The sequence below is a fragment of the Canis aureus genome, chromosome 16 (assembly GCF_053574225.1).
Source record: "Canis aureus isolate CA01 chromosome 16, VMU_Caureus_v.1.0, whole genome shotgun sequence".
NCBI lineage: Eukaryota > Metazoa > Chordata > Mammalia > Carnivora > Canidae > Canis > Canis aureus.
This window is the reverse complement of record NC_135626.1, coordinates 60542014-60561611: the sequence shown is the minus strand read 5'-3', so window position 1 is coordinate 60561611 and position 19598 is coordinate 60542014. Positions and strand designations below refer to the sequence as shown.

Here is a 19598-nt window from a genome sequence, read left to right as displayed (position 1 = left end):
GCTGGGATGCCCAGTCACTGGGGTGCTTAGGATGCTGGGGCACTGAGATGCCTGGGCCCTGGGGTGTTGTGGTGCCTGGGTGCTGGGATGCCGGGGCACTGGGGTGCCTGGGTGCTGGGGTGCCTGGGTGCCCAGCTGAGGCACAAGGGAGCCAGGCAGGGGAGGCAGGCCTGCGAGCCACCCCATCAAACCTGCCCTAGCAGCAAGCTAAGAAGCTCACGTCTCTATGCTTTTAAGACCAAGATGTGCATGGAACAGGGGATGTGGAGTGGAAGTCGAGCTGGCAGAGAGAGGATTTACAAGTTCACCCTCACTAAATGAGGTCATGCAACTTAAAGACACATTCTTGAAATGAGGGAGTAGCTCTTTTCTCAAGTTGGCAAAACGTTCTGTCACAGGGTGACCCCGAGCCGCCAGACCAGGGAGCCAGGCGTTCCCATGCACTCCGCGGCTGGAGATGGGGTCACAGCTTCTTCCCAGAGACCAACTTGGCAACAGGTATCAAAGCCTCAAGAAGCTCCACTTGTAGGAATTTATCCCAGGATGAAAAGCTATGCTCTCAAGACTTCTGTGTGCTGCTATCTATCACAGCGACATTTATAACAGGGAAAAACTGGAAACCACCTAAATGTCCACCACAACTAATTAAATAAATAAATCCGTATGACAAACCAGCCTGCACAAGATAATCATGTTCTAGAAAAACGACACGGAGAATACAGCCCTAATTTCATTAAGAAAGAAGAGACAAGTCATGCCCTGTCACACAGAACAAGAGGGAATCCTCAGGATGATTTCACTGATGGTTCTGAATGGAAGGACAGGCGTCTTCCAATTTTTCTTAATTTTTACAATGAATGTTTACTTTTAAAAACAAGCTTAAAAACACTCATATTCTCTTAAACTGTGCTTAGAATCTTTGAGAGGAAATACTTTTTTAAACAAACACCCTACAAGTCCTGTGTTTCCATTTATAAGGTATTTGATGAAGAAGTCAGAAAGTGATCCCACTTGTTTCCACCACACAGGGCTGAGAGGGCGATCCCTCTCTGGATCTCTGCATCACTTTGTCCAGAAAATACCGACTATCCCACACCATTATGAAGACCCAACAGAATGGCCTGGGAAACGGCCTGGAGTGGGCCCAGGAGCACCAGAGGGGGGGGCACGGAGATGGCACCGCCCTGTCCCGCCCCAGGAGCAGGGTGTGCTCTTCCCTGGGGGCAGGGACCACCCAGCAGGAACGGGGGACAGCGGACACCTGGCCTTGCAGAACACTACGGGAAGTGTCCACAGCTTTCCTGTCCAGGGCTGGGCGGCCCCAGGGCCCGGACTTCATTTCTCCTGCACAGTTTTCAGGCTCACCCCCCTGGCCACTCCGTTGGGGCCAGGGTCCACGTGGCACTTCCCAGCTGAGCGGACTCCTGGCCGCCAGCTCGAACCCTCGGGCCTCCCGATGGCAGTGGCGACGGCCTTGGTCCCCGGCTGGACGTGCCTGACAGAGGAGCCGCTGAGGGCCTAGGGGCCAAGCGTGCAGACGTCTCCACAGACTCCACTCCAGCTTTATACTTTCAAACGAATACTCAGCCAAGATTTCAATTAAATTACCAGAAACACTTAAGGTTCCTCACAGACCCCACGACAGAGCTGGAGGGGGAAGTCAGCTGACCAAGGTTACAGTGCTGTTCAAGGGAGTCTTTCTTGGGTCACAAGTGGTAAACTGTGTTCTCTGAACAAAACCAGGAAGCTTTCAGTTTTTATTGTGTGTACTGAGTGAAGGGAGGGGCTTCGGATTCTGATAAAAATATCTCTCCATTCCCAGCGCCCAGTGCAGTACGAACAGGGCCCTATCCCGAGGAGAACGGGGCAGGGACACGGGTGGCCGGGGTTCTAGGGACTTTCTGGGCTGTGGGTGGGTTGTGTGGCTAGGCAGTCCCAGGATCAGGCACCACAGGGACACCTGGTGGGAGTGCTGGGGGGCCTGGGGGCTGCGGTCCGACAATCTAAGCATATAGGTGGAATTACCTAGAAATGCCATTTTTCATTTCCAAAGCACAAAAATCAGTATGGCTCTGAAGAATGGAAGGGCTGCACCCTTCTATAATCTAAAGCCCCTGGGATTCAGGTTTGGGAAGAAAAGGAAAATATCCCAAATATGTCATTTAGGAAAACAGCTCCTGACCGCAACTGGCCCAGCTTCTCTCCAGATCCAGGATGTGGGTTCAATCCCCATACTTGGGAAGTCGGGGAGAGCCAGTACCAGGACCCTGGGCACAGGCCTGGGGGACTTGCCCCCACAAAACCCCAATCCATGGGGAACCAGTCCTGGCCCAGTTCTCACCCACAACGCTACCGACCCCAGGGCAGGGGCTCACAGGCTGAGGCGTCTCTGCAATGGGTACAGAAATCCAGCAGACCCCACCGGGCTGCAGCCCTGACCCTCTTCCAATTTTAGTATATGTGCTGCCGAAGCGAGCACCAGCCCTGACCCTCTTGCACCAGCGACTCCAACTGGAGCCTCAGCTGCAAGGCTTCCTCATTTTCTGGAAGCCTCACCGTCGCAAGAAACCTGCTGAGCAGATCGGATTCCGCGCTGGCCACCCAGAGCACAACCGCTGCCACTTCCTCTGGCCCCTGGTCGCAAAGGCCTTCCCGGCACCAAGGCCCCACCGGGCCGCTGACAGGATTCCCAGACGGCAGAAGGCAGGTCCCAGGGACAAGGCAGTTACCATGCCCTTGTCCAGCAACAAAGGCTCCCACAGTTTCGCAACAGTCATTCCCAACACTGGAGAATAAAAGCTTCACAAAGTCAACAGCCGAGGCTTCTGAGGTCTGGCCCTCGGCAGTGTTATCTGTGTTCCTGTGACTCAGGAGGGAAGCTGGCCCTTCCACGGAAAGGCCACTCTCACGCGCACAGAACGGTGTCTGTGTTTTCCGAGTCCAGCGGTGCTGCCACAGGCCACCAAACACACAGTCCCACAAAAGAACTAACCAGTTCTCAGGAACCTTCTGTTTTTCTCTAAACAGACAGTAAAATATTCCACCACCGAAGAAGGGCTGAGATAGCTGCTGCCCCAGGGAGGAAACAGGGTTCTCCCCGGCTTCTCCGGGCCGTTAGCCTGCCAGCAGTATGGGGCCCAGGGTCTCCGACCCCAGCTCCAGAAAGGGCTGCCCTCCTCACTTCCAAGTGGCTGAGAGCACAGGCCTGACCTGTGTCTTCCAAGGGGAGCAGAAGGCTCCTGGACTGGCCACCTGCGCCCGATGGCCAGTGCACCCCAACGGGCCGAGCCAGACAGAGCAGGTCAGGTTTCCACTGTGGCCCCAGTTCCCACGCTCAGGAGGACAGAGGACAACTGCCAGCATGAGAACAATACCACAGAAACACCAAGATGCTGCAATCCCCAAGGAAAAGGGGACCTGCTGGGCCAATCGCTATCCCCTGGGGTAGCAGGTAGGGGGGCAGGGGGAAGAGGCAGCCACAAGTTTCTGCCCATCCCACATATCCCCCACCTCCAAACTCCGCAAACACACCACAAGCGGACCCTGCTGCTGGCCGGCCCCCTGCACCGTCCCCTGTGTGTTCAACCCCAAGCCAGAGCACTAGCAAGGGAGACAAGGCAGAGCGAGAGGCAGAACCCAGGTGACGCGTGCACACAACTCTACGGCTCAGCGACGTAGCAACGGGGCTGCCCACGCCCATGACATTACGCTGTTCTCCACGAAGCCCCTCTGCACGGTGCTCTGGCTGCTTCCTGACGTCTGCCCCTTCCGTCTCTTTGGTCAAAGACACTGGCGCCCTAAGTGCCCATTCTGCCTCCTGGCCGGCCTTCCTGCGGAGGCTCCTGCCAGCGGCCCAGGGCCTGAGTGAGCCCAGCTTCCCCACCTCTCCCGTGGCCCTCTGAAGCTGGGGTGTTGAGGTGTGAGAGAGGAGCGCTTGCGACCCGCATAGAGGGAGTGGGGCAGGAGCAGCTGCCGCAGCAGGACAAAAGCAAAAGGGCATGCAGTTTCTAAGGGCGGGCCTGTGGGGCTCCTCTCAGGACCAGCCTTCCAGCCACCAGCAGGCTTCTGAGGACTCGGGGTCCTTCTCACTGGAGACGATGGCGGAGACAGCCCTCAGGGGACCCGGCGATGTGGGCAGGGCCGAGCACCCAGCTACCCCCCACTCACCCCAGCAAATCCCACTTGTCCCAACCAACCTGGTGAAGTTGCTGCTGCAGGGCCCGGCTCTCCGTCACTATGGCGATCTGGGCCTCCAGGTCCCGGTGAACTGACCTGTACCCAAAATTAGGAGAGCCAATCAACGTGAGACAGGGCAGGCTGCTCCCTGCCAGGTACAACCAGAGGCCTGCAGGGAAAAGGAAACGTGCAGACAGGAAATGAGCACAGCATCTGCCGAGAGCCTCTCCACACTTCATTCAACCTAAGAGAAAAGCAGCCCGCTGGGAATGAGCAGTCGGGCGCGATGCGCTGTCCGCTCAGGGAGCTGCTCGGAGGGCAGGAACCTGGGCAGCCGGCGTTCCCAGGAAGCCACCTCCTCCTGTCTTGCCCAAGCACAGCGAGAGGTGGGTTTCTCAGGGAGCCCCTGGATGCCCATGCTCAGGTTCTGCTTTCACCACCCCGTGCTAACCACAGCCCTTCCCAGAGGCTTCAGGGCCTCTGATCCCCAGCTCTTTGAACTGCCTCGGCCACATCCTGGCCACTGGAACCTGAAGCCCACCCTGGCCAGAGACTCCATGGCCCTGCCATGAGCACCAAGGGGAAAGACCCCACTGGGCTTATGGCAGCCTAGGGGACAGCAATGCTCCTACCCAAGTCTGCGGGAATACAGCTGTTGCCGGGGGGAGGTGGGTATGGAGGATACACTCCATCCTGCATCCCTTCCCACCCAGGGACATGCAGTTCTCTGTCTCGGGCTGCGGACACACCACACCCAACAGGACACTAGATGCGCGTCCCTGCTAGGGGCTCAGGGACAGCCAAAGCCAGACACGCAAAGTCCACTAGAGGCCGGTGGAGGAGAGAAGCTAAGAGGACCTGAAAGTTTCTGTCCCGCCCCAGAGAACACCATTTCCCCTTTTCTGCTAGGAAATGAGCCGGCTGACAACACAGCTGGACAAAAAGCAGGGTACAGTACAAGCAGCCATGGGATAGAGGATACTGCCCCCATCCCCCGGGATGCTGACATGTTCGTCAGGAAGGCTGCAGATGGTCTCAGAATCCTAAACTGTGCTCTGAAACAGACACCAGGCAGGTGGTCTGCTGTGCACCCGTCCCCCCTCCTCCGAGTCCCATGGCCTGCTGGCACGGTCCAGGGCCTGTCACAGCTACTACTTCTCCTAAACAGGCTACTCCCAAAACCTGACTTCCCAAGGACATCTGCTGCCCTGGACTTCTTTTCTCCTGCAGGAGCTCAGACTTGGGTCTGGCCTCTGTCTCTTCCTCCACACTACACCATCACTGGCACCGAGAACGCTCGGCCCAGAAAGCCCAGCCCACTGTCCGGTGCTGGAGCCGGCCTGGCTCCCCTGTGAGGCTTGCCGGCCTGCTCAGAGCCCGCCTCCTCACACCCTCCCCACCACCGCCGGTCTCTCTTCTGCCAACATGACCCTTGTAAAGGGGCCCACAGGAGCGCATGACCATCGTGAGCGAATCAACAACATGTAATACACACCAAGAAGCCTAAAATAGAAGACCATTTCCTAATTCTCACTCAGAGCAAGAGCATTTCCAAGAATACCTTGGGTAAGAGATGACGATGCTCTGCTGCCTGTTCCTGTAATGTGCTCGACCCCCCACACACACACACAGGGGCCACATCAAAGCCGCCTGCCTGCCTGCCTGCATATGTCACTCAGCCAACTGTACCGCCCCATGGGGCCACTGTCGCGTAGGCAACCATGTGGCTCACCTTATCTTGTGTTGAGATACTAGGGGTGCGCTGGCTGGCCCCTAGCATTCTGTTCCAGATGCCCAGGGAGGTCCAGGTGGAACAGGTAAGCCTTGACTGCTTCAGTGCCGGCCCTCCGCCTCCACTAGGCTCAGCTGCTTCTGCCCCTCTTTCCACAAAGCCTGAGGCTGGGGGGGCCAGGACCAGGGGCTGACCTCCCCCAGCCTTTGAGCTTCACCACCTGCCACTGCTATTCTGACTCTCTCAATGTCACAATCAGAAAGACTCAAAAGCACTGGGGATGCTCCATGCTCCTCATGCAGCCGGCTCTCCGGAGCCCGCTCAGCTGGGAGCAGTGAGTGTGTCCAGCAGTGAGTGTGTCCCCAACACCCATGGGGCTGCCACTGGCTAAGGCTGATGTGAACCATGCCATCCAAGGCTCCTGGACCAGAGGGCAAGACTGAAAGGACCTGGAGGGCAAGACTGAAAGGACCTGGTCTTCTGAGTATCTCTTATTTCTGAAATCTGCCTAAACGTAGATCTATTACTTACAACCTAGGGGCCAGCCATGAGAGGCATGTAGCCCATCCCCGCACATACCAACAGCTCCTCGCCCCAGCTTCCAGCCTGCTTTCGTTACTGACCACTAACAAGCTTTTTTAGACCTGTTTTTCCTAATTGCCAGCCCCAAAGGAAATCCTGCTCTCACGGAATCATATCTGCGTGCTACACAAAGGTGTACCCAGATTCTATGTGTAGCGAGACGAGAGCTTTTCAGTACCCACCCGCCACCATCGCCCCATTGGGAAGGCATGAGAGACACCTGTCTTTCAGCTTTCCTCTCTGGCCCTGGCTGGCCTTGGAGAGCATGTGCGAGTGAAGGGCAGCACGTATCTTGAACCTACTGGCCACCTTGGTGAGACCTGCAACTGCCCCACCACTTCCCCCTGTAGACCCATGTGGACTGGGATCTTTCTCCACATAAAGACCACAGATGTTGAAGCCACGTGGTACCCATGCCCCAGGAGATCAAGATAATGCCCCATGAACAGCCCTTCCAGGTGCAAGCTCTCTGAAGGCGGGACGTTTCTGCTGCTGGGAAAGACCTAAAGGACAGCCGGGAAACCTCCATTCAGGGAGGGACTCCCAAGGGTGCATCCCTTGCTCTGGGCCTGAGCACAGAGGCTGAGAGGCAGGCTGGGGCCTCTACACACTTCCCAGCAGGGCCATAAGCCTGTTATCAAGCCCTGACCTTTGTGCCCAACGCCTCTACCAACCTAGCACCCATAAGACTAGGAGCTACTCGGCAGAGCCACAGGAGTGACAGCACAAGAGAGGACTGGCCGTGGGCAGCCCTCAGCCCAAGGGAGCACGCTGGGGTACACAGATGACTGGACGGAATCCCAAGACTTCTGCGGGCTCCCAGCTCTTCAATGAGAGCCCTCACTCCCTCACCCTGGGCCTCCTCTCCTGCTCTGCCCACACCTACACTACAGTCCCTTCTCCACACGGTCCAGCGCTGTGCATGAGCAAACCAGGTGGCCCCAGGGCTCTCACAGCGCTCCCTCGCCAGGCCTCTGACCTTTCCCATGGGCCCGGCCACCTCCAGGCCTTACTCCCTCCCGACCTGCCCCCCTCACTCCTCCTCATGCCCAGCAGTCTCAGGGCCTCATATTCCTGTTCTCTCCACCTGAACCCTCCAGCCAGGGTCTGTGCTTGGTGAATGTCCCCTCTGCAGACAGGTCTTCCCAACCCGCCACCTAACCCCCAGATCCGGCCCAGATCCCTCCTCCTGCTATGGTCATAACCCGTTCCATCACCTGACATTTTATTATAATATATTCATCTACGGATGCCTGGGTGGCTCAGCAGTTGAGCATCTGCCTTCGAGGAGACTGCATCTCCTTCTGCCTGTGTCTCTGCCTCTGTGTCTCTCATGAATAAATAAAATCTTAAAAAAAAAAAAAAGACAGATTCATCTGTATGTATCTGCTTCCTATTAAACTAGACAGATGCCTGGAGAGGGCAGGTCCCCAATGATGGATTCCCAGCACCCTGAATCCTGCCTGGCACACAGTGGACACTCAATAAATACTTGTTTGAACAGAGTAAATGAGGCTAATTGTGCATCTTCCAACATATGATGACGAAATTAAGTATAAAAACCTCTGAGTTCTAAAGCAGGTGCTCCAGACCGTTTCTGGTGAGAGGCTGTCCCTGAGGCTCTCTTCAAGAAAAATGTCATCTGGGCAGCCCGGGTGGCTCCGTGGTTTGGCGCCGCCTTCAGCCCAGGGCCTGATCCTGGAGACCCGGGATGGAGTCCCACATCGGGCTCCCTGCCTGGAGCCTGCTTCTCCCTCTGCCTGTGTCTCTGCCTCTCTCTGTGTGTCTCTCATGAATGAATGAATGAATGAATGAATGAATGAATAAATAAATAAACAAGTCTTTTTAAAAAAAAAGAAAGAAAGAAAAATGTCATCTTACACCCTTTCCTTCACTTCCACCACGATATTCTGCAATAAACTTCAGAGGACTCTCAGACCCTACAAAAATCTAAGGGGACAAGAAGACACCACAGTCGTGACCTCAGAGGGCTAAGCAGTCACCTGTTACACTCCAGACCACTTCAAGAGGCCGGGAGACCAGGCCCCCCCCTACCCCGAGCAGAGTGGTCCATGCCCCAGTGCACACCTGCCAGCACCCCACTGAGGCACGCGTGCTGGAGACACACAGGGCGGAGTCGCCCCAGCTCGCACTGCAAGCTCACCTTTGGGCACCAGGCCAAGCCGCCTGTCGGGAAAGCAGTAAAAATAGTGACAATTCTCACAATCATTAACAGATTCCTCTGTCAGCAGGAGCCAGAAATCTCTTAATCCAATGGCCTACCCCACCCTAGCCACACACATTGTACTGGCACTGCTACGGTACTGCACCCAGAGGAAAGGCAAGTCTACATCCCAAAGCTTCTCTTCTTTTCTTTTCTTTTTTTCTTTTCTTTTCAATTTTACTTATTCATGAGAGATACAGAGAGAAAAGCAGAGACACAGGCAGAGGGAGAAGCAGGCTCCCGGGGGGAAACAGATACGGGACTCGACCCCCAGACCCAGGATCAGGACCTGAGCCACCCAGGCATCCCTCAAAGCTCATTTTCTGATTCTCCTCCGAGATACCCCCAACTTGGATGTGGCCCCTGCCCAAAGGGGCTGCTGGGTGGGCTGGGGCCAGGCTCCCAGCAAGAAGTCCCATGACAGCACCAGCAGCAAGGCTCAGGCCCACTCCTGTCTGGGGAGTAGACACAAACATCGTCCCGCTCAGGCTCCCCTGGGGCTGCCACCTCCTCGAGCCCTAGAGATGCTGGTTGGTTGGCACATGGCCAATGCAGGGCTTACAATCTCTGACAACCACTCTGCACCTGGCCCTCGAGCCCTGCTCTCCACTCTATAGCAACTGAGATGTCCTCTAGTAGGTGGATGGATGACCAAGCTGTGGTCCAGACAACAGTACGTTACTCAGCACCACCAAAAGACATAAGGGTTAAGGACCCTAAACACGAGGTGCCTGGGGGGCTCAAGTCAGGTGGGCAGCTGGCTCTTGGTTTCGGCTCAGGTTGTGATGTTGGGGTTGTGGGATTGAGCCCTGTGTCGGACTCTGTACTCAAAGCAGAGTCTGCTTCTCCCTCCCCCTCTGCCTTTCCCCTCACTCTCTCTCTCAAATAAGTCTTTATTTAAAAAAAAAAAAAAAAACTTAAATGCACATAACTAAGCATAAGAAGCTAGTCTGAAGAGGATACAGATGGTGTGAGTCCAGCTGCAGGACATTCTAGAAAAGGTGAAGGGATGAAGACAGTAAAGGGACTGGTGGCTGCAGGGGTGGGAGGGGGATGGACAGGAAGCCCAGAGGCTGTTCAGGGCAATGAAAGCCTCCATGTGACACCATGATGACAGATACAGGTCCTCACTCGCATGAACCCATGAATACAGAACACCAGGATGACCCCTGACACAATGTGGACTCTGGAGGATGACAGTGTGTCAACGCCGGTTCATCGCTTCTGAAAGCGCGCCCTCTGGGGCCAGATGCTGACAGTAGAGGAGGCTGGGAGAGAATGGCGCAAGGCAGCTGGGAAATCTCTGGAGCTTCCTCTCAGCTTTGCTCTGAACCCAAAATGCTCTAAAGAAATTGAGTATTTTAAAAATACATACATAAAATAAATGAGAAAATACAAACTTTCACTTAAAAGGGAAAATATAACTACACAAGCTGTGAGGTGCTGTGCTGGGCACCAAATGCCTACACAATAATGAAAGCATAGTTGGGGAAAAATACGGACACCCAGCACCGAACTCAGGTGACCGTTCTGCAGCATTACAGGTGCTTCCAGCTCTCAGAGCCTTGCTGCACCCCACCTACCAGGGAAGGAGCGAGGGCCAGGCCGCAGGCAACTGCCCAGGCATGAACCCGCACAGCTGCCGGTGGACTCTTGTCTGACGTGGATGCCCAGCCGCCTCTCCAGAGGCCAAGAAGACGCAGCTAGGACCTCCAACTGTAGCAGAGTCCTTAAGGGACCCCCAGGGGGGTGGGGGGAACGGGAACAAAACCACAGGTGACAAGGACATCTCTCCTCACCGAGAAATGCAAGACCTCCATAGGCCCACCTAGCAGCACCCACCCCACGGCCCCTGGGATGCCTCCCCTCGGCTCTCGGCCACTTCACAGAAAGCCCAACAGAATGTATGTCAGGTCACTGTGCTCTCCTGAAGGCGAACCACTGCCATCGCCCCGTCTTACATGGAGGTTGGACCAGGTCCTTACACATTTGCCAAAGGTAAATTTGGCCTGAGAATTAGGCTTAAAGAATCCAAGTCTGGTGGCGTCACCAGCACGACACATGTACACAGGGCCTCTCCGCATTCTGAATAGGTGGTCTTTGCAAAAAAAAACCCAAAAAAATGAATGGACCACATTGCAAAAGTCTCTAGAGTAGGTCTTTAAATAGTGGATGATATTGCTGGTACTTCGAAGCAATATTAACATGACGTATACTCAAGTCTGCTAAGGATGCTAAGGAATCAGCAAAGCAGAGCATCTGGATGGCTCAGTCGGTGAAGTGTCTGCCTTCAGCTCAGGTCAAGATCCCAGGGTCCTGGGATGGAGCCCCGCATTGGGCTCCCCGCTCAGCAAGGAGCCTGCTTCTCCCTCTCCCTCTGCCCGACTCGTGCTCTCTCAAAAAAAAAAAAAAAAAAAAAACACCAAGGAATCCGCAGTTTGCCAGTGAGACACCTCTACTCGGTAGCCCACCGAATACAGTGAGCACTGCTTCCACAAGTCACCTCCAGTCTTTCCAACGAGGCATCTCTACAACTGCTTGATATCCTCCAGCCGGGATAAGCTGGAAAGGACTGAAGGACACACCCCAGTGCTTGGAGCCTTCTGCCATTGGACTGAGCTGCTATCCACTGGCACCTACTGACCGCTGAGGTCACCTCCACGAGGAGGATGCGCCCCAAGCCAACCCTGTTAGCTTCCCACAGGCAGGGACCAGGCAGTGTTCCTGCATCACTTCACTCACAGGGCCACAGCAGGTGCAAGAGTCCCCCCTGCCTGACTCCTGGGGGGTGGGGGGACAGTGCTGTCAGAGCCACAAAGATGTGGACACCATGAACATGGGCTCCTGGCTCACCGTCCTCACCAAGGGTTCACGGGAGCACAGAGCGGAGATCAGCCAGGCCTGCCCTGCAGGAGCCTGAGTAAGACTATCAGGCTATGGGCTACTCGGCCACAGGCAGGCATAAACAGACACCATCTGTACCCAGCACGGGCCTTGCAGAGAGCCTCAGTAAATCCAGCCACCCACCCCTGCCACCACCTGGGCTGCTCGCTCCTCTCATAGGCTGCTCTGGGGACAATGAGCATGCAGGAATGAACCAGAAAAGGGGGCCGACTTAAGGACCCCCTACACTGATCACAATAACAGGAAAGGACCCTGGCCGCTGACCTCAATACCGAGTGATCTCTGACCTCGGACCCCTGGCCTTCAGGTTAGGCTCCTCTTCCCACGTACCCCATCTCTTTCTTGCGCACTCGCACTCTCACACTCACAGGCACACGTGCCCTGGGATTCCTGACCTTCCCCACTAATCCAGTGCTCCCGGAGTGCAAGGCCCCACCCGGGGTGGGGCAGAAGCATGCCTGTCCGGGAAAAGGCGAGCCACACTGGAAAAGCCGGTTGGGTGTTTCTGTTTCAACGGTAAAGGGGGGGGGGGGGGGTCACTGCTCATTTATCAGTGCTGCTTGGTTCAGGGAATCAGGGAAATAACCCACAGCCCAGTCAGAACCACCAGACCACGCTGAGCTGGGGAGCCCGAAGTGCCACAGAACAGACGAGGAGGGAGTGCTGTCAAGGCATCGCCTGCACAGCTCCCCAGGCACACACGTCCCCTCTGAGAATCAAAGCTCCTCCTGCTTTCCAGGTCAGTCTTCAATACTCCATGCTTGGGCACCGTGGCTATTCTCACAAGGAACAAAACCAATCCTGAAATATTTTCCACACCTCCTTGCTGGCTAGCCCTACCTGCCTGAGGCATCTGACCACCTGCCTGGCTCAGCCCTAGAACACAATGCCACCTGTCCTAGCAGGAACAGGCATGTGAGCCTCCTAGCAGGAAGCGGGAACCACCACCCTAGAGACCAGAAGGGCCATCCTTCGGAGATGTGAGAGTGATTCTTAAGGCATCAGAAACTCCTGGAGAGGGATCCCTGGGTGGTGCAGAGGTTTAGCGCCTGCCTTTGGCCCAGGGTGTGATCCTGGAGACCCGGGATCGAATCCCACATCGGGCTCCTGGTGCATGGAGCCTGCTTCTCCCTCTGCCTATGTCTCTGCCTCTCTCTCTCTCTCTCTCTCTCTCTCTCTCTCTGTGACTATCATAAATAAATAAAAATTAAAAAGAAAAAAAAAAAAACTCCTGGAGAGTTTAAACACACACACACACACACACACACACACACGTTGCGGGGACCTAGGTGGCTCAGGTGGTCAACTGTCTTCCTTCAGCTCAGGTTATGATCCCGGGGTCCTGGGATTGAGGGGGCCCCCCCTACACCACCGCATTGCTTTGGCTCCCTGCTCAGCAGGGAGTCTGCTTATCCTTCTTCCTCTGCCTGCCGCTCCCACTGTTTGTGCTCTGTGTCTCAAACAAATACACAAAATCTTAAAAAAACCTATATACATACACCACATTGGATTAATCCCCAGAGAGCTGGATTCAAGAGACCTAAGGCAGTCTGGGCTTTAGTATTTCTTTTAACATATCCCCAGGTGAAAATCACTGATGTAAGAAAAAAAAGAGTTCCACCCACCCAATGATTCCAAAATGACCTCAAATCTACACAACGCAGCTAAGTGGCCATGGCTGTCTACAGCCTGGACTTCCAGGCAAAGACCAGAGACCAGAGTAACCCCATCCCCTCCTCCATCAGCCCTTCCGCAAGACTCCAGGACCAGCACGGGAGTCAAACAGACCTCTGACCACCAAAGAGAAACCCAGAAAAACCACACATGTCACTTATGGCCAGGGGCTCTCTGCGTTTGTCACTCTTCTTCAGACACAGGACTAAGTATCTGGTCGTGTGGCCCCTGAAGCATCAGAAGGAATAACTCCACCCCAGAGGCAGGTGCCCTTAACACATCAAGCAGCAGGGATAATCCCTCTGCTGAGCACAAGGTTTGAAACCCGATTATCCCTAAGACCACGGACCTGGGATTATGGCACGTGTGAGCTGACCCAGGAATGCACACCAATGCCTGCGGAGGATCATAATCCACACACAGTTCAGACCATGACCCACGTATGGGCAGTGCTGTGTCGCTCAGAATGGAAAGGACACGGCCTCAACTTCCTCAGCTATGGGGAATAAGTGGGGAATTCACATCAAGCAGAAAGAACCACAGTGGGGATGGAAAGACTGAAAAACCATTTAATACCAAATAAATAATTCTCAGGGACAGGAACATACCCTCTGTCCCTGAGAAGGTCACAGCCAATGTGGGAGAAACTGATGACCAGGGAAGGTGACCGCACGCACCTCCTCCCACCCGCAGAAGTTCCACGTGCTTCCTGAAACAGCCACCCAGGTCATCGGCATGAAGTTCTGCGAGCGGAAGAGAGAAAACTCTGCAGAACTCAAATGCTCCCGATTGGGAGGCTGTGGCATGTGTGCAAGGCTGCCAGGAGGACAAGATGGGAGGAAGGCCCAGCACAGACAGGTGAAGCAGGATTGGGGATGACCCCCCAGGCTGCCCCCGCACCCTGAGCCCCAGCCGGCCACCGCGTACCTTTGGCATGGAATGTCCAGCCCCTCCGCCAGTACTCCTGCAGCTGGACCCGCTCCTGCTGGCCCAGGCTGCACACCTCCCTGTAGAACTGCCGCTCAATGTGCACATAGGCGGCTGGGATGGCCCCCGCCACCCCCTTGGCCCCGAAGAAGCCGTTCACCTCTGGGGAGGCCAGCAGGATCTGGTACTCAGCCCGCGTGCCCAAGACCAGGTCCATGTAGGCCTGGGTCAGATTGAAGTAGCCAGTGGTGAGGTAGACCTTGGCGCCCCGCTCAGCCTCTGTCAGCAGGGTCTCAGTGACAATCTCGTCAATCTGGATCTCAAAGGGCTTCATCTGGATCAACGGGTAAATCCAGGTATCGGGGGCTGGTCTCCGGTCCCCAGCAGCTGCCGCGTCCTCCTGAGTCAAAAGGGAGTCGCCATGGAAGGTCTGGGCGTGCAACACTTGCTGGCGGGCCCGAGCTGAGTTTATCACATCCATAACCCTCTTGTTGGCCGCCCTGCAGTACGCGGCCCGGTCACCTGCAGGGACACACAGGAGGAAAAGGTGAAGGAGCAAAGTGGGGGCTCTGGGCTCCTGCCTGGCACAGGGACACGGCACGAGACAGGCCAGTGCAGATGCCCCCACCTGACCATCTACCCACAGGCTTCGATTGAGCACGGACCCCCGGCCCCAAGAGAGGCTCCTCCTCAGGTATCATCGTCCAAGGAAAGGTCATAAAGAACCTGCCGCCAAGGAACGTGAAAAGGCCCCTACCAGTTCCACTTACAAAAAATTTTTTTTTTTTTTTTTTTTTTTTACAATTTTGTTAAGTCATCTCCACACCCAACATGGAGCTCGAACTCACGACCTTGAGATCAAGAGTCGCATGCTCTACCAACAGAGCCAGCCGGGTGCCCCTATAAAAAGTTCAAAAAACACTGGGCAGCCCGGGTGGCTCAGCGGTTTAGTGCCACCTTCAGCCCAGGGCCTGATCCTAGAGACCAGGGATCGAGTCCCAAGTCAGGATCCCTGCATGGAACCTGCTTCTCTCTGCCTGCGTCTCTGCCCCTTTCTCTCTCTCTCTCTCTCTCTCTCACTCTCTCTCCCTGTGTCTCTCATGAATAAATAAATAAAATCTTAAAAAAAAAAAAAAGTTCAAAAAACAGACCAGACTACTTGAAGGTGACAGAAATCAAGGGAGCGGGACCTTGGGGCACAGCATCTGAGAGGGGACTGGAGGGGGCTTCCAGGAGCCGGCCCATCATGCACACACATGTGGACTGCACACCTGAGGCTGGTGTTCAGCATGCACACTGCACTTCAGTGAGATAGGCTAACAATAAAGGAACGTGTGAGTGAGTGTGAATGCGAGCATGGGCAAAACCATGGGCTGAGCAAGTGCCACACAGTGGGATCGTGGGAGCAGGGTCCCCAAGGTGGGGTGCATGGACAGGCAAGCTGGGGTGGGTGGCTGTCTCAACACACTGGACGGACGAGAACTGAGCATAAATGCTGTCACTGAACACTAACAAGCCAGCATCCAACTGAGAAGAGAAGATAAAACCCAAATGCAGTGCAAACAGGGAGCAGGTTAAGAGCAGCAGTTTGCAGGGTGACAACGATGGGAGACCAAGAACATCCGCAATTGCCCAGAGCTGGCCCTCTGGAGGAAATAGCAAGCCTTGGGAAAGGCTGAGCCAGAGTCAGAGAGGAACAGGGCAGGACACGTTCATGGCCGGGGACAGGGCCACACCTGAGTGTCTCTGGGGATGGGCTCTGGGACAAGGAGAGCCCTCCCTCCCTGACAGCAGCACCCACGGGGGAGGGAGCAGCCTCCAGCCACACCATGTCTCAGGCTATCCTTCCGAGGATCTCGAGTGTCCCCTGCATCCCTCCGTTTGCTCCTTCTGAGTTGCCCGGCTCCCCTGAGCATATCTATGTGGGCCCAGGCGCCCTCACCTGCCCCCCAAGCAAAATGACTCATAACGTTCCCAGAACGTGGGGCCCTCTTCTCCGCACATTCATGCCTGGCCTATAAAGTTAGACAAGGGTCGGCCAGTGTTTCTGGTATGGGCCAGATATTAAGTATTTCAGGCTTTGTGAGCCAAAGGGCAAAATTGAGAATTATACATAGGTACTCATACAAGAGAAAACAAATTTCCATGAATTTTTTATTGATAAAAATTCAAAATATCATAATAATAACTGAGCATCCAGGCTGGCAGCAGGCAAAGCAGACACCCAGATCACAGACTGGTTCCAGGGCCCGCGCTCCCTGCACCCAGGACAGGGGCTCTTCTCCTTATAAGGTCAGGCTTTACCCCTCCCCACATTGCTGACACTGTTGCAAATTCAGCAGTGGGCCTTCCCAAAGGCCACCAGGAAGCCACAGGAATCAGAGGAATGCAAATGCCCCCAGGAACACTAGCTGCCAGGGTCTGCCTGTTTCCAGGGAGCAGAGCTGAGGGCTCTCCCATTTCACTTTCCAGGCAGGAGGCCACAGACCTCAGTGGAGCTGAGAGCCACAGAGCCCTGGGGCTCCCCACTGGGGAACTGGCCCCGGGGAGGCCAGTTAGCAGGCTGCTTCCTGTAAGTGCAGGGCAGGCCCCTGGCTCCCTCCCCCAGGCACAGGCCAAAGCCCACACTCCCACCTTCCCCGGACCCACAGAGCATGCCTGGTAGCCAGTGAGTCACTTCTGTCTGGCCTCAGACAGAGGCTGGGCTCCTAGAGGGGCACTCTCCTCAGCCCTCACCTCCACCCCCCACAGGCTGGGGAGGGCAGCAGGGCTCAGGACCCTACCTTTGTAAGGATGCACCATCCCCTCCACCACCTGCACTGTGTCATCCCCCTGCAACTGCAGGGATACATCCCCCACTGCGTCCACCAGCTCCGTGAAGAAGTCTGCAATCTCGGGACAGTCCTGCAAGAACACGTAGCGGTCCTGGCGGTTGGTGAAGTAGGAGTCGCTCAGGTTCGCACTGCGGGAGGGGGTGGGAAAGAGGTGGGTGAGGACTCAGGCAGGAGAGCAGGCAACAGTGGCTGCAGGGGAGCCAGTGGGATCAGGGCAGTGACGAACACGTAGGACCCCACAGGGCAGCCGCCCCTGAGCATGGCCACTTGCACAAGAGTGGCATGAGGGGACAACAGCGAGGAAGCCACGGAGTCTCGATGCTGAGGCGACAGCTGATAGAAGAGGGACCCTCACAAAGCCAACTACCCGCCACCAGGGCTGAGCCCAGTGCCCAGGTTTCAGAATCAAAAGGACCCAGGCGGCCATCCTGGCTCTGCGGTTCATTTCTTCTGTGTTCCTGGCTCTGCCCAATGAAGTCACTCATCCTCTCTAGTCTCTCGTGTATGAAGTAGGGAAAACACCACACGGGTCTCTGTGAGGATCAAACACAGCAGCACATGTGGGCACAGAGGACTGGCTAGCACCCAGGAAGTGCTCAGGAAGCCAGGGCCCCCTTCTGACCACCCTCGATGGGCTGCCAGCAGCCACGGCGGAGGAGGGTGTCGTGGAAGACACTGAGGCAGTAGTGTGACCGACCACCAGACTACAAACATGTGCCCACGTTCCTGAGGCCTGAGGTGACCGATTTCCCCTTCTCTGTGTCCTGCTAACTTCCACCCTGGCCGAATTGAAGGGAGGTCCTTGATGGAAGGCAGCCGACTCACCCACTCAAGATGATATTGTTGTCAAAGAGGTACACTTTAATGTGCTGCAGGCCAATGGTCTCATTGAAGCGCTCAGGGATCAGGAGCCGGAGGAGACCACGGAGGTTAGGAGTGTGGAAGAGAGAGACGCGGACCTGTTCTGGAAACCTCTGTAACAGCGGGAGCAGCATTGTGCGGGAGTTCTTCCTACCTAAATACGTGGGCGAGCGGAAGAGAAAGGACAGGCTATTCACACCAGGAAAGATACCCAGCCCCGCAGGGGAGGAACTGCCTACCAGGGCCCACGTTTGCCTGTGCCGCCCATGAAATGGCCAGAATGCCTACACACAGACAGCACTCAGTAAATATTTGCTAAACCAATGAATCCAAGACACAACCTGCCCACTGGCCACTCTCCATGGGCTGGGCATGCCACTATTCTGTCTGGCACCATCACAGGCCGGAGGACCTCAGACCAAATTCTGCTCTGGACACTGCCGCATCTCAGAACAAGACTGGAGTGGGTGGAGCTGCAGACATCTGCTATTCTAGTAGCCGGCACCCAATCATTCTCCTGTTGGGAACTATACCCCCATCTCCTCCTAGGGGTTCCACCCTCCTCTGCCCTTGGCATTCCTACCCTGGGTAATGATGGCTCTACCCACACAGAACCCTCGCCCCGCTCCATGAGAAGGCACCCAGGCTTGGGCTGGGCTGGTCAGCACACGCACAGCCCCTGGTGCGTGGCCCACAGCAGGCCACTCTGGGAGCTCCAGTCTGAACCCTCAGGAAGCAGGCTCTCTTCCGATGGACACAATGTCATGGGTAGCCAGGCCCGGGGCTGCCAAGGCCACCATGCGGAGCCTGAAAATAAAGCCAGCCCAAAGAAGGAGGGCCAGCAGATGGGTCCTGGTGACTGGCCAAACCCCCAAATCTTGACCCGCCCAAAGCAGGTCAGTCATAGGAGTTGAAAACAGTCCCTTTAGCCTAAGTTGTTTTTCTTTGGGCTTCCAGTCACTTCCAGCTACAGAAGGAATGCTGCCGGACAACCAGGACAACCAGGCTGTCTGGGCCGTCTTCAAACAGCCTTGCCTCTGCCTGGGGCGGGGGCGGGGGGTGGCAAGAGTGTCACTCCTGAAACAGGGCTCTGAAAGGGGAAATGTTGGGGCAGAGGGTGCACCAGACCCACCTCTTGAGCCCCGTGTGAAGTCCAAGAGGATGGACACCTTGAGGTCTGAAGGGAACTTGGCTTGGAGTGACTTTTCCAGAGTGTTTTCCAGACAATCTACCTATCAAGGAAAGAATCCCAAAGAACAGAAGTATAAGATCCAAAAAGATGATTACATATTAAAAAAAGGATCGAGGGGCACCTGGGTGGCTCAGTCCGACTCTTGGTTGTCGCCTCAGGTCTTGATCTCAGGGTTGTGAATTCAAGCCCCACATCGAGGGCAGCCCTGGTAGCACAGCAGTTTGGCGCCTGCCTTCGGCCCAGGGTGTGATCCTGGAAACCCAGGATCGAGTCCCACATCGGGCTCCCTGCGTGGAGCCTGCTTCTCCCTCTGCCTGTGTCTGTGCCTCTCTCTCTGTGTCTCTCTCATGAATAAATAAAGAAGATCTTTAAAAAAAATAAAAAATAAAAAATAAAGCCCCACATGGAGCACCACACTGGGTGTGGAGCCTACTTTTTTTTTTTTTTTAATTTTTATTTATTTATGATAGAGAGAGAGAGGGAGGCAGAGAC

At 55.4% G+C, this 19598-nt stretch overlaps 1 protein-coding gene across 22 annotated transcripts in view; it reads right to left on the bottom strand.

The window, feature by feature from the left end:
- Positions 1 to 19598, bottom strand: part of PGS1 (phosphatidylglycerophosphate synthase 1) — a 36574-nt gene that overhangs the window by 4004 nt on the left and 12972 nt on the right. For 6 of the 22 annotated variants that reach the window (XR_013355008.1, XR_013355009.1, XR_013355010.1 and 3 more), the window contains exons 4-9: positions 19047 to 19146; positions 17879 to 18068; positions 17003 to 17181; positions 14220 to 14741; positions 13901 to 14035; positions 4197 to 4345 (exon numbers count right to left, since the gene is read on the bottom strand). Coding sequence is in view for 16 of the 22 variants with exons in the window: in XM_077854434.1 (XP_077710560.1) it covers positions 4197 to 4345; positions 13901 to 14035; positions 14220 to 14741; positions 17003 to 17181; positions 17879 to 18068; positions 19047 to 19146 (1275 nt within the window). In the remaining 6 variants the exon portion in view is untranslated. Of the gene's footprint in view, positions 1 to 4196; positions 4346 to 13900; positions 14036 to 14219; positions 14742 to 17002; positions 17182 to 17878; positions 18069 to 19046; positions 19147 to 19598 lie in introns of those variants that run through there. The other 16 variants (XR_013355011.1, XR_013355012.1, XR_013355013.1 and 13 more) reach the window with 11 other exon arrangements.